The sequence below is a fragment of the Arachis stenosperma genome, chromosome 4, assembly GCF_014773155.1.
Source record: "Arachis stenosperma cultivar V10309 chromosome 4, arast.V10309.gnm1.PFL2, whole genome shotgun sequence".
In the NCBI taxonomy this organism is placed as follows: domain Eukaryota; kingdom Viridiplantae; phylum Streptophyta; class Magnoliopsida; order Fabales; family Fabaceae; genus Arachis; species Arachis stenosperma.
Window position 1 is genome coordinate 4,499,440 of NC_080380.1, and position 14,794 is coordinate 4,514,233.

At 45.9% G+C, this 14,794-nt stretch overlaps 2 protein-coding genes across 3 annotated transcripts; both read left to right on the plus strand.

Moving 5' to 3' along the window:
- Window positions 1–526: 526 nt before the first annotated feature.
- Window positions 527–2,043, plus strand: LOC130974215 (uncharacterized). Its single transcript, XM_057898994.1, has one exon. It carries the CDS (start codon window positions 781–783, stop codon window positions 1,387–1,389), a length of 609 nt encoding a protein of 202 aa, XP_057754977.1. The 5' UTR covers window positions 527–780; the 3' UTR covers window positions 1,390–2,043.
- Window positions 2,044–2,263: 220 nt separating this feature from the next.
- Window positions 2,264–13,980, plus strand: LOC130974214 (uncharacterized). Of its 2 annotated transcripts, XM_057898993.1 has the most exons (3): window positions 2,264–11,707; window positions 11,781–12,652; window positions 13,203–13,980. In XM_057898993.1, the coding sequence occupies exon 1, from the start codon at window positions 3,209–3,211 to the stop codon at window positions 8,528–8,530; it is 5,322 nt and encodes a 1,773-aa protein (XP_057754976.1). In that variant the 5' UTR covers window positions 2,264–3,208; the 3' UTR covers window positions 8,531–11,707; window positions 11,781–12,652; window positions 13,203–13,980. The 2 variants fall into 2 exon arrangements, with proteins under 2 accessions (XP_057754976.1, XP_057754975.1); XM_057898992.1 differs by having other exon boundaries at window positions 2,264–12,652.
- The last annotated feature ends 814 nt before the right edge of the window (window positions 13,981–14,794 follow it).

The following is a 14,794-nucleotide window of genomic DNA, read 5'->3' on the forward strand; positions in this document are numbered from 1 at the left end:
TTGGAGTTACCAGTAATTTTTTTTAACAAATAACAAAAATGGAAAACTAATTGAAGTTGCATTAAGATTAATTCAATTACAGCTAGTAAGTAATTTTTTAATAAACAACTACTGTAAGAAAATAACAACTAAACTAATGAAAATTGAAGTTGCATTATGAATAGGGTAAAGTGGAACCTTACATGGGCCCCACAAAAATAATAATTTCCCCGAAACCGGGGTCACTTGTGACAACTAACCCTTCTTACACGGCTCCGTTACCCTTACCTCAGCTAAACCTAAACCGAACCAACAAGAACGACATGTTTAATTGTTCAGCGAAACTCCGAACCTAAACAGACACTAACGTTAACCGTTATGACACGTTTTGGCCCTACCTTAACAGTAACTAAGACCCGGTCAGGTCAGCTCGCTTCCACCTGTCCCCAATTATCCCTTTCTGTTTCTCTCTCCTCCATTGCCGAAAGTGGTTGGAAACCCCTTTCCCCTCTCCTTCTTCTATATATCACCCCTTCCTTCACCACCCACCCCCCACAAACCCACCCATTCTCCATTATTTCACTCTCCTCTCTTTTCTTCTGGGTTGAGGAGAGAGAAAATACAAAAAAAAAGAAAATATTCAAAAAAAAAAAAAACAACCCAGAGATTCTTGGTTTCTAGATCAGTTTTAGATCTAAAACGCTCCTACCCATTTCTCAAGTTTCGATTTTTCGTAGCTCCTCTTTGTTCGTTTGTTAATTCGTCCCTTCCTTCTCTTTTTTTTTCTGTCCCTCACTTATAATGGGTACGGAGGTTTTGCGGCCACAGGACTGCCTCATCCAAAGGATCCGAGGTCCGCCGTCGCCTGCGGTGTTTTCACGGCGGAGGAACTTCAATTATTATAATTATTATCCTAATAACAACAACACCAACAATAGTAGCTATAACAATAATTTTCAGGCTATTAGCACAGGCAGATCTACCAGGAAACCGGTGATCCGACCCGAGAGATCTGAACAGAAGAAACGGGTCGAGAGAAGGCAACCTAGCTCCGATGATTCCAGGGTGCCGCCGGCGAGGGGGAACGGTACTGTTAAGATCCTCCGTCGCGGCGAGTCGCTCGATTCGAATATTCGGAGCGAGGCGCTTAGGAAGGAAGGTGGAGATTTGGTCGTCGTTGGAACCCAGAGGCTTGGACCCGACCCGAACATGGTTCCGAGGCGGATCCGGATCGCCGATCTGGCTGCAGATGTTTACGCCGGATCGGCGTTCTCCGTGTCACCGTCTCCGAGCGCACTCCCTTTGCCATCGTTCGGGAAGAAGCAGCTGCAGCGGCCGTCGCCGGCGGTCGCTGTGGCCGTCGATGACTCCGCCACGAGGGATCTGAGACGCCTTCTCCGGCTCGAATGAGCTGGAAACGGGTCGATTTCCGGGTTTCGGATCCGATGACTATTCACCTTCTCTCTCCTCTCTTCTCTCTCTATCTCTCTCGGTCTCTTCAGAAACCCTTCTAGAATCTTCTTATTAAATATTTCTCCTTTTTAGTGTTTTTACGCCTCGCTCCCTGTTTCTGGTTCTTGCCCGCACCGTGATTTTTTTAAACGGAAGGGTAGATCTGAAATATGGGGTTCGATTAAAAAAACGGAAAAGTTTAGGGGCGAAATGGTAAAAAAGAGAAGTTTGTGGGTAGTTTATGAATTTAAGACACTAAGATTTGTGTAAGATTTGTTTGTGGGTTGGGTTCCTTGTTGTTAAGAAGGGCGAATTTGTTTTTAACTTTTTAGATTATAATCTATCTATCTATCAGGTTAGTGTGGGAAAATAATTAAATAAATTTGGATATATTTGAGGGAGGAAAAAAAGAAAAAATGAAAAGAGATGTAGAAGATAGAGTGGGAGGGGATGTGGGAGGGGTTGATTTGTAAAACCTGGAAATTGTATGGGATGTAAGTATAACTACTAAAGTGTATGTGAATTTGATGAGCTGCTCTGTGTAACCTTTTGTACTGTAAAGTAAGAAAAATGATTAAATAGGAAAAATTCAAATTCAAAGGTTTGGTAATATTTTCCTGGACTTTTGATTTTTTTTTTCTCCTTTATTTTGTGTTTTATTGTTGATCATAATTCATTAAGCAGGCTGCAAATAGATTGGAGGAAGAAGAGTTAAAAAATTAAATAAAAAACCATTGAGCATGAAGCATGATTAAAGATTTTAATTATTCAAAGACGAGTAGTTTACTGAAAACTGAAAAGTCAAAAATTCTGGTCATTATTGAGACTTGAGAGTTGAGACTTCTTAGGTGAGCCGTGAGCTTGGTGCCTCAAATCAAGTTTGGTGAAAGATTGGTAATGGGACACAGTATAAGCATTTTTGCCCAGGATTCACCCCTTTTTTTATGTTAAAAAAAGTTACATATTTAATTCCATGAATCTAAGACTGTAATTTAATATAAACTAAAATATTAAAGAAAAAACTATCCACAGAATAATCGGGGATTTAATTTATTAGAAAAAAAGGGGGAAAATAGTAAAATAAAACCATAAATTTGTGTGGGGGTATTGCATTAGCCAATAGGAGACATACGCGTGTGGGTAGTTAGTTATGGTTCCCATGCTTCATATCTCTTTTCTCCTCTGCCTGGAAATCATTTTCCCCTGAAATAGGTTATTTTAATCAAAATAAATAAATTATCAAGGTCAATTATTAGTGACCAATTATATAACATATACATTAAAAATATCAGTTAATATTAAAAATGAGTTAGATAATATATATTTATATTTGTTACGGCCCGGCCTAAGGAACCGACGGGTCGATCCGGCCCGAGCTCCACCCGACCCGGTTCCGCGTCCTTCAAACGATCCGGACACGTGTCCTATGCGACCTACACGCGGCTGCAGGACAACGTCCTTGAGAATACGGGCCTGTCCTCATGAGGGGCCCACTACTGACATGTATATAAAGGGAAGATTGGCTCTTCCCCCGAGGTACGTCACCCCTTCTATGTCATTTTTCCCCCGCCTGCGCACTAGTTGACTTGAGCGTCGGAGTGTCTTTGCAGGTGGCACCCCCCTCTCATCACCTCTCCAGGACAAGTGCTCGTCTGCTCGGCAAACCCGCAACCAACGCGACCAAAGCTAAGGCGTCCTCACCCGTTCACTTGTACACCCGATCTGTCCGGAACCCGACATCCGAACATTGGCGCCGTCTGTGGGGACTCCTGCCTAAATGGAAGTCGTGCTGGGTCCCGGCGACCAAGCTCGAGCAGCCGGAGCGGAGGGGGCAGCCTCCGTCGCCTCGCTGAGGGGGCGGCGGAGGTCCCCCCAACAACACACGAGAACACGACCATTCGGGGGAACGGGCGGCGATAGCGCCATAATAATGCAGGAGCTACGCCACAGAGTCCAGAACCTAGAACGACAGCTGGCCGAACGGGAGCGGGATGGACGATCCACCGATCCCAGCTATACCCCATCTCCCGGGAGCGAGGAGGAAGACTCTCACCGAAGCCGCCCGCGGCGTGCATCCGCATCCCGGACGGAAGCGGAGAGCACGCGGGAGGAGTCACCCATAATGAGAAGACGAAATGACACGATCATCTACTCCCGCGGCGGACCGACTCGCCGAGCGGCAAGAGGTCGCGAAGACGGGGAGGGGAGATCCGAGAGAACACGACAACCCGTGATAATGGGCGTCACCCCGTTCCACCGATCTATCCTCGAGGTCCGGTTGCCGAAACACTTCGACAAACCAACGGACATGAGGTACGACGGAACTCAAGACCCTCTAGAACACCTCACGGCCTTCGAGGCCAGGATGAATCTAGAAGGAGTTGGGGACGAAGTAAGATGCCGCGCCTTCCCGGTAACCCTAGCAGGGCCAGCGATCAGATGGTTTAACGGCCTCCCACAAGGTTCCATATACAGTTTCTCAGACATCAGCCGTGCATTCCTGGCCCAATTCACAACGCGGATCGCGAAGGCCAAGCACCCTATCAACCTTCTAGGGGTAACCCAGAGACAAGGAGAACCGACGAGGAGGTACTTAGATCGGTTCAACGACGAATGCTTGGAAATCGACGGCTTAACCGACTCGGTGGCCAGTCTCTGCCTAACAAACGGCCTCCTGAACGAGAACTTCCGAAAACACCTTACCACGAAACCGGTTTGGACGATGCATGAGATCCAGACGGTAGCCAAGGAGTATATAAACGACGAGGAAGTCAGCCGAGTCGTGGCTGCCAATAAGCGGCAGTCCGGGTACGGCCAAGCTCGGCAACCAGGTGACGGAGGGAGATCAAAAGAAACGGCCAGGGAGGAGGCATCAAACAAGGCACCTAGACCGTTCCCTCGGGTCGGGAAATTTACTAACTACACTCCACTCACTCTCCCCATCGTGGAAGTCTATCAGCAAATAGCTGAGAAGGGAATCCTACCGAAACCCCGACCACTTAAGGACCGTACGGGGGGAAATAAGAACCTCTATTGTGATTATCATAAGGGTTATGGCCATCAAACACAGGACTGTTTTGACCTGAAGGATGCACTAGAACAAGCGATAAGGGAAGGAAAGCTAGCCGCGTTCTCCCACCTCATCAGGGAGCCGAGAAGACGTTATCGGGATCAAGACGAAGAAGGCAAAACCCGATCGGCCAAACGGCGACAAGAACCCGAAAACAGAGACCACGGCTTCACTGTGATAAACGTGGTAACGGCCAAAAACGCCGCGCCGAAATCCCGGTCGGCACACAGGAAAGACGCTAAGGTTCTGACGATCTCATCCCCGCCGGTGCAAAACTCTAAGAAGCCTCCCTCCATCTCTTTCGGCCCGGAAGACCAATGGTTCAACGATGCCCCGGAAAACCCCCCCATGGTCATTACGGCCAGAGTGGGAACCGGCCTCGTCAAGCGGATCCTTGTCGACACAGGAGCTGATTCAAATATCATGTTCCGCAACGTGTTCGATGCACTAGGGCTAAAGGATGCCGACCTGACGACTCACCAACACGGGGTTATTGGGTTGGGCGACCACTTCATCAAACCGGACGGAGTAATATTCCTACCAATCTCGGTGGGGCAAGCCCGAGGCCGAAGATCGGCGATGGCCGAATTCGTAATCCTCCGAGATTCCACTGCCTACAACATCATCTTGGGAAGAAAAACAATCAACGATTTCGAAGCCATAATCAACACAAAGCTGCTAGTCATGAAGTTCGTTACCGATGACGGATCCATAGGGACCATAAGGGGGGACCTCGAGACGGCGGTCGCTTGTGACAACGCCAGCCTCTCCCTTAGAAAGAAGTCCAAGGAAGCATCCGGTGTGTTCCTAGCCGACCTTGATGCCAGGGTGGACGACAAGCCGAGGCCAGAACCAGAAGGGGATCTGGAGAAGTTTAGAATCGGTGACGACGTGGAAAAGTTCACATTCGTTAACAGGAACCTCCCACATGAGTTGAAGGAGCCTTTGATCGAAATGATAAGAGCCAACAAGGACTTGTTCGCCTGGACTCCAGCCGACATGCCGGGCATAGACCCAAAAATCATCTCGCATCATCTAGCCGTCAAAGCGGAAGCACGCCCAGTGTCCCAACGAAGGAGAAAGATATCGGCGAAAAGAGCAGAGGAGGTGGCCAGGCAGACGGCCAGCCTCCTAGAAGCAGGCTTCATACGGGAAGTAGACTACTCGACATGGCTCTCGAATGTGGTATTGGTGAGAAAATACAACGGCAAGTGGAGAATGTGCGTGGACTATTCTGACCTTAACAAAGCATGCCCCAAAGATTGCTTCCCCCTCCCTAACATAGATGCACTCGTCGATGCTGCGGCGGGATATCGGTATCTAAGTTTCATGGACGCCTACTCCGGTTACAATCAGATACCGATGCACCGTCCTGACGAAGACAAGACGGCGTTCATAACGCCGGGAGGAACTTTCTGCTATAAGGTAATGCCATTTGGCTTGAAAAATGCGGGGGCAACATATCAAAGGTTGATGAACAGGATATTCCACGACCTCATAGGAAAAACAGTTAAAGTCTACGTGGACGACATCCTGGCAAAAACAACACGACCTGACGACCTCTTGAACGACCTGGCGGGTGTATTCGCGTCCCTCCGTCAACACGGTATGAGGCTGAATCCCCTCAAGTGCGCCTTCGCCATGGAAGCCGGCAAGTTCCTGGGATTTATGATAACTCAGAGAGGGGTAGAAGCTAACCCGGAGAAATGCCAGGCAATACTCCAGATGAAGAGCCCGGGTTGCTTCAAAGATATCCAGAGGTTGGCAGGGCGGTTGACCTCATTATCCCGATTTCTCGGAGCTTCGGCAACAAAGGCCCTGCCATTCTTTAACCTCATGAAGAAAGGGATGGCGTTTGAGTGGACGCCCGCATGTGAAGAGGCCTTTCGGCACTTCAAGGAAATCCTGCCGGCACCACCCGTCCTCGGGAAGCCAAAGGACGGGGAACCACTATACCTGTACCTCGCCATAACAGGTGAAGCCCTGGCCGCAGTTCTGGTACGGGAGGACGGGAAAGCTCAACAGCCAGTCTATTTCATAAGCAGGGCCTTGCAAGGGGCAGAGTTAAGGTATAGCAAGTTGGAAAAGCTAGCCCTAGCAGTTCTAACTTCCTCACGAAGGTTAAAGCAGTACTTCCAAAGTCACCAAGTTGTCGTCAGAACGGACCAAGGGATCCGGCAAGTACTCCAAAAACCCGACCTGGCGGGAAGAATGATGACTTGGTCCATCGAACTCTCCCAGTACGACATACGATACGAACCCCGGCAAGCCATCAAGGCGCAGGCGATGGCGGATTTTCTAGTAGAAGTAACGGGAGATCCAAGCGAAGAAGTGAGTACACGGTGGAAGCTCCATGTGGACGGAGCCTCCAACCAGACCTTCGGAGGTGTCGGGATCATCTTGGAAAGCCCGGTTGGGGTTGTATACGAACAGTCGGTCAGATTCGAGTTTCCCATCTCGAACAACCAGGCAGAATATGAAGCCCTTATAGGAGGCTTAACCCTAGCAGCAGAAGTCGGCACAAGAAGACTAGAAATATGCAGCGACTCCCAAGTCGTCGCCTCCCAAGTAAACGACAGCTACCAGGCCAAAGATCATTTGCTACAGAAGTACTTGGAAAAGGTTAAGAGCTTGAGCCAAAAGTTCGAAGAGGTCACGGTCCACCACGTACCTAGAGAAAGGAACACACGGGCAGACCTACTATCAAAGTTAGCCAGCACAAAGCCGGGAGAAGGGAACCGGTCTCTCATCCAAGGCATGACGAGAGAACCAGCAGTCACGCTGCACGTGACAAGCCTAGGTCCTTCATGGCTAGACCCCATCACCGACTTCCTAGAACACGGTGAACTCCCTAGTGACGAAAGGGACGCGGCGAAATTGAGAAGGGAAGCGGCCAAATACACCGTCATCCAAGGACAGTTATTCAGGAAAGGGCTCAACCAACCCCTACTGAAGTGCCTACACCCCGATCAGACGGACTACGTCCTCAGGGAAGTCCACGAGGGCTGCTGTGGGCACCACATCGGAGGCAAGGCCCTAGCGAGGAAATTGATCCGAGCCGGATACTATTGGCCATCAATGATGGCGGACTCCAAAGAGTTTGTCAAAAAATGCGTAAAGTGCCAACAGAACGCCAACTTTGCCAGGGCGCCGGCCTCCGAATTAAGCTTGCTGACGACCTCCCGACCATTCTCTCAATGGGGAGTCGACCTCTTAGGGCCCTTCCCAGTCGGCCCGGGGCAAGTCAAATACCTCATAGTCGCAATCGACTACTACACCAAATGGATAGAAGCCGAGCCGCTAGCCAACATATCCTCGTCCAATTGCAGGAAATTCATGTGGAGGCAGGTGATAACGCGATTCGGGATACCGGAGGTCGTCATCTCGGACAACGGCACGCAATTTACTGACAAAAAGTTCACGGAATTCCTCAATGGCCTGGGCATAAAGCAAAGGTTCTCTTCGGTGGAACACCCTCAGACGAACGGACAAGTGGAGTCCGCCAACAAGATTATCCTCTCAGGGCTAAAAAAGAGGTTGGACAATAAGAAGGGTGCTTGGGCCGACGAACTAGTGTCGGTTCTCTGGTCCTACCGAACAACTGAACAATCCTCCACTAAGGAAACTCCTTTCCGACTAGCGTACGGGGTGGACGCGGTGATACCCGTAGAGATCGGTGAACCGAGTCCACGGTTGCTTTTGAAAGGAGTGGAAGAAACCGTGGAAAAAGACCTGATAGATGAAGCCCGGAAAATGGCCCACTTGACAGAAACAGCACTGAAACAAAGAATGGCTCTGCGCTACAACACCAAAGTGCTCAAGAGGGAATTCGAGTCGAACGACCTCGTCCTGAGGCGAAACGATATCGGCCTACCGACCCCCGGAGAAGGCAAGCTAGCGGCGAACTGGGAAGGCCCCTACAGGGTCAAAAAAGCGATGGGAAAAGGAGCCTTCAAGTTAGAAAGGCTTGACGGCAAAGAAGTCCCGAGAACATGGAACGCGGACAACCTAAGAAGATTCTACTCCTAGAGGATGGCCCGACAAACCGACCAATCTAGCTAAGTTGTTCATTTAAGTTTTGAACTTTTCATAGCGACTTACGAGTCTTTTACACAATTACCGAATAAGATATACTTGTGCAAATTTTCTCTTCTGTTTTGTCACTCAATTCTCCAGATAAACCGTCCCACCACGACCAACGACGACGCGCGACCCCGGGACTGATCACCCCGGGAACCCGTCAACTACCGCTGTAACTTGACTACGCGAAAGGCCACGGGCCGTTAATATAAATGACGACAACAAACCAAAAACGGTTAATAAAAATGATAACACGACCAGACGAATAAGAAAAAGCTTATCACGACAACACGAGCAAACGACTAAAAAGGTCATTGTTCACAAGCCAAAACGGCTAAAAAGGTCATTGTTCACAAAACAAAGCGGCTAAACAAAAGCTTTAAACAGAAGATTCATTTCTTGGGGACGTCGACAACTTTGCCATCCTGAATGACTTTGAGAACACCAATCGCCGACGTATCAAACTCGGGAGCAATGACTTTGACCTGAGCCTTAAGAGCTTCCTCGGTCGCCAAAATCGCACCCTTCCCCTGCTTCAAGACATCTTTGTATTTAGCCTTCCACGTTGCCAATTCGGCCTCCACGGCCTGCTTTTCCTTCTCCACATCGGCCACCCGTTTCTGCGCCGCGCCGACCTGGCTCTCCAAAGTCATCTCACGTTCGACAAGGCGAGAAACCGTGGCGTCCGAGTCTTCTAACTTCTTCTCAGCAGTGGCAGCTTTCTTCTCGGCAGCAGTGGCCTTCTTCTCTGCGGCGTCAAGTTTCTTATTCAATTGGGTCAACTGCTCCCGGAGAGTCTCGACTTCACTCTTCAGCTCATTGTTAGCCTTCCCACTAGATTCCAACCTTCTGCGGAGGGACTCCATCCCGGACAGCTCAAACTCGGCCTTCCGGGCTATCACGGCGCCCCGCAAAAGAGTGCGGTACATCCACCTCGCCTGCCCGGCAAGGGAAGACTCGTGGAAATACTCCTCAGTACCAGGGATCAGCTGGGAATCTATAAAGTTCCCGGCATCAAAATTCCTCTCCATGACGGTGAGGACCCCCTCGGGACTGGAGGACATCTTCCTTTTCCTCTTAGGGTTAGGAACCTCCTCCACCCCGTCATCGACATCAGGGGCAGGCGTCGAACCCCCGGTGCCTATCACCTCGCGGAAGGGAGAAGCATGAGCCGTTTTGTCACCCTCGACCTGGGGAGCTTGGGTCGAGGTCCCGGTCCCGTCGACCGTGGCCTCCTGCCCGGAAGTAGTTTTGTCCTCCGGCGGAATTGTAGACTTCTCGGCGGCAGACTTCTCATTGTCCCCTTCGTCGTCACTGGTGCAGAGGAAAGTTTGGAATAAGTTGGGAAGGCCCGTCACCGACGCGGACATCTCCACTGCAGGAAAGCAAAGAAGGTCGGTCAATCGCCACAAAATATCAGTAAAAGTAAAAACGTAAAGGGTAAAGTAAAAGTTTTTCACAAATATAATTACGACCGGCCTCCCGGTCACCCATAAGGAGATGGGGATTTACTTGATTCTTCCCAAAGACTGCCATCAACACCTCGGCAATCTGCCTATCCACCGCCGACATACCTCCATAAGTAACCTTAATAAAGGCGTTCGACCCTGCTCCGAAACTCCAATAGGTCGGAATAAGGCGTACCCCCTCTAATGACAGCCAAAAGGGATGATGACCTTTGACAGGGCGGACCTTGAAATATTTGTCCTTAAACCCATGATAGGAATCTTCAAACAAACCGAAAATCCTCCGACCCTGGGCAGACCGGAAGGACATGAACTCCTTTTTGTGTTTCCCCTCCTTTGAAGGGTTTGTGAGGTTGAAAAAGAAGAGAAAAACATCTACAGACATCGGCAGTTCGAGGTACTCACAAACCATCTCGAAACAGCAGATCGAGGCCCAACTGTTCGGATGCAACTGCGACGGCGCCACGGAAATTCGACTCAAAAGCGCCATTTGAAAGTCTGAGAACGGAATACGAACTCCGACTTGGGTGAACATGGACTTGTAGAACCAAATCCAGTCGGCGACTCGGGGGTGTTGGAAGTTGATTTCATACAATCGCTTGTGAGGAGCCGGGACAAAAACGTCGTAATTGGCTTCCTCGTCAGTCCCTCCACACAAGTATTCGGCTTGTCGGAACTCGGTGAGCTCCTCCTCGCCCATTTGGTTAGGCGAATCCTTGACGTCGGAAACGACCCAAGCATAGGGATCGTACGCCGCGGGGTTAACGGAAGCCCGGGAAACCGTGCGAGCCATACCTACATGGGGGGACCATCCAGTCAGTCTAAGAGATCGGTTGCTCAGGCCGAATACAGACACTACCCCCCACGACCCCCCGACTAAGACCAAACGAGACTAAAGCACGTAGAGGACAAGAAAAAAAACCTACCCTGGAATGGTACTTTCCCCCCTAACACATCTAGTCGCAATTTAAAAGATACGCAACAACAGCAAAAAACCAAACAACAAAAATAATGCATAAAAGGGAGAATGATTCGAAAGTTACCTGAATTAGTGGAAGGAGGACGGAACAGTTGATAAAGTAAGGTGCGAAGGGAGAGGCACACAACAGCGCTGCAAAGAAATGTTGAGGTTTGGGAGCGAGAAGAAGGTAGAGAAAGGAAGAAACAAAAGAAAGAAAGGAGTGCCAGAACTGGCCTGTTTAAAAACTACCCCCCCAGGAAGCGCGAAACGTCTGGGGGCAGAATGGTCTTTTCAGCAAGGGTTTTCCACCCCATTATGAGCATTTAATGCTCGGCGCTGGAAACGATGCGACAAAACGGTTGCTTATACAACCAAAGGACACGCGCGTTAGGGGCATATCCTTGTCACGAACGGCCGACCAGACGATCCCAAATGAGTGGCGAGACAACACGCCATTGATAGCTCCCACAACTACCATTGGCGCGTGGGGGCACTGTTACGGCCCGGCCCAAGGAACCGACGGGTCGATCCGGCCCGAGCTCCACCCGACCCGGTTCCGCGTCCTTCAAACGACCCGGACACGTGTCCTATGCGACCTACACGCGGCTGCAGGACAGCGTCCTTGAGAATACGGGCCTGTCCTCATGAGGGGCCCACTACTGATATGTATATAAAGGGAAGATTGGCTCTTCCCCCGAGGTACGTCACCCCTTCCATGTCATTTTTCTCCCGCCTGCGCACTAGTTGACTTGAGCGTGGAGTGTCTTTGCAGGTGGCACCCCCCTCTCATCACCTCTCCAGGACAAGTGCTCGTCTGCTCGGCAAACCCGCAACCAACGCGACCAAAGCTAAGGCGTCCTCACCCGTTCACTTGTACACCCGATCTGTCCGGAACCCGACATCCGAACAATATTTAAATAATGATTGATTTGATAATTATTTTTTGTAATATTTCAGATTAAAAAAACGTTTCATATAAAATTAGAATTTAATTTATCCTATATAATATATTTCATAAAAGAAATTGTGTATCACAAAACACATACTAATTCAATGGTAGTTAGTTCTTTTTAGAAGTTAGAAGACTTTGATTTGAAAGATCAAGTTCTTCTAAAATAAAAAAATTAGTAAAATAAAAAAAAATTTAAAATTTAATTATTTTAAAATTAAAATCATAATATTCACACACAATAACAAATTATAAATTTAATAGTCACAAAAAAAAATTATAAATTTAATAATAGTTAATATTTATTTTATTATTTTACAATTTTCTTTGCTCTATACACGATGTTTTTCTTTGGTTTTTGGTTGTCATGGTTTTCTTGGTTTGAATTTGAAATTGACGTAACAAAAAGGCTAGAGGAACTATGTTTTTGTCAGTCCAGTTGTCCCAGTTCCATTTTTTGGGCCTGAAAGACTCCTTCGGCTCAGTCGGCTCAATAATATCTAATTATCCAAAAAAAACTTATCAAATTGGGTTGGTCTAGTGGTTAATTTACTAGTCCGCAAATGTCGGGGATTTAAATTTTGTCTGCTGCATGCAGCAATTTATTGGCTAACAATAAACTCTTAAATGGAGCTCAGTACCATGGCGAAGTTCAGTATCGTGGCGGATTAATCTTTAATCTGTCAAATTGAAAGGTACCATAAAATATATATAGAGAGAGAAAGAGAGAGCAATCATCTATTTTCAATCCATTTTAAATTATGTTTAATTAATATTATTATTGTTATTGATCCTTTCTTTTCATGCAGGAATTTCTTATAAGTTATAACACTATTAAAATATAATTTTAAATTTATGCACTTCATCAAAAGTGTTAGAATATAATTAGGATCAATTAGCATATTTGGATATTTATTATAGGATATTATGTTTTTATTATTACGATTCTCATAGCACCTATAAATACCCTTCTATATTGTATTGTTCCATACAACTTGAACACACTCAATAATACACAAATCCTTTCTCCTATTTAGTCTTTTGTTTCTAACATGGTATCAGAGCCATGGTATCCTCCTTGAAGAGGATAAGTTATTTTCCTTGCGGTGAAATCACCGAGTTTTTGTATTTTTTTCTATGCCATTCTTCTTTCCCTTTTGTTATTCCTTTGATGCTTTTTTTACCTAGCCTATTTTGAGTTGAATTATCAAACATCATTGTCATCTGCGTTCTATCTCGTGGCAGTTCCATCGTTCTCTCGTGGCAGTTCCGTCTCATTCTCTCGTAGCAGTTCCATCTGCGTTCTCTCGTGACAGTTCCATCTGCGTTCTCTCGTGGCAGTTTCGTCTGCCTTCTCTCGTGGCAGTTTCGTCTGTGTTTTCTTGTGGCAGTTTCGTCTGCGTTTCTTTCCGGCAGTTTCGTCTGCGTTTTCCTCAGATAGCGGCAGTTTCATCTGCGCTTCCTTCAGACAAGCGGCAGTTCCATCTGCGCTTCTTTCAGACTAGCGACAGTTCCGTCTGCGCTTCCTTCAGACAAGCGGCAGTTTCATCTGCGCTTCCTTCCGGCAGTTCCGTCTGCACCCGTTTTCTCAATTTATGCAGTTTGTTTCTCTTTATTTCGTTATTTTAAATAAGTTTCAAACTCAAGTTGTCACTTAAGTTTGAGGGGGGATGTTAGAATATAATTAGGATCAATTAGGATCAATTAGCATATTTGGATATTTATTATAGGATATTATGTCTTTATTATTACGATTCTCATAGCACCTATAAATACCCTTCTATATTGTATTGTTCCATACAACTTGAACACACTCAATAATACACAAATCCTTTCTCCTATTTAGTCTTTTGTTTCTAACAAAAAGGAAATGCAAGGAAGTATATCATGTGATAATGAACATATAGAGTAATGTATTGTATGTAGAAGTGAAATCTTTAGGATAAATCAATGCAATTTAGGAGAATTCGATGAAAAGATATCAATTCAAATCCTGGATTTTTGAATTGAGAGATCAAGAATTTTCGCTATTTCTTAGATTTATGGACCCAATTCAATTCAGCGAGATCTTTCATTCACATTTTTTTCCATCAAGAAAGTTTTATAAAACTTTTGGACTTCGATTCTTGAGGAGTGTTAGGAGTAGCAGATTTTGTGATTTGTAGTTATTAATTAGTTATTATTATTATTTTTAATGGTGTGAGATTATATTTAATAATGTGAGATTATTTATTTTTTTTGCTGATTAAGTGCTGGTCAGATTTTAATAAAAGTACTGTTCCTAAACTTTCTGTTGTATGTATTATCTATATGGCTATACTATGTGAAATATTGATAGATGCTCCTCAAATTTTGTTTATTTAGGGTCCGTTTAAAAAGTTTTAAAAGTAATTTTTTTAAATTTTTGACTTATGAAAAGTAGTAATATTAATATTTGGTGTAATTTTTAAAATTAAATTGTAGCTTTTAGAGAAGTTATTTAAGAGTTTATAGAGAAATTAAAAAAAATAACTTTTGTCATAATAAAAAACTTGTTATCATATTTTTTTTAAAATAAATATTTTTAAAATAAAAATTTAAATACAAAATAATTTATTTATAAACTATTTTTAATATAGTTATTTATTGTTTAAATTATTTTAAAAAAAATTAATAAAGCTGTTTATGGAAGTTGGCCCTTAATATTCAACAGCAGAAACTCATGGGTCATTCTTGTTTTTTCTACTTTAACACTTTAGTATAACTATAATTACTCTCATATTCACATCGTTGCAAATCATGAAAGGACTACAATCCTCGCTTCAAATATTATCTTTCAATGGGGAAAATAATAATAA

Excerpts from the sequence above, each read along its gene's own strand:
- LOC130974215 (XM_057898994.1), top strand. The coding sequence starts at position 781 with ATGGGTACGGAGGTTTTGCGGCCACAGGACTGCCTCATCCAAAGGATC.
- LOC130974214 (XM_057898992.1), top strand. The coding sequence starts at position 3,209 with ATGGAAGTCGTGCTGGGTCCCGGCGACCAAGCTCGAGCAGCCGGAGCG.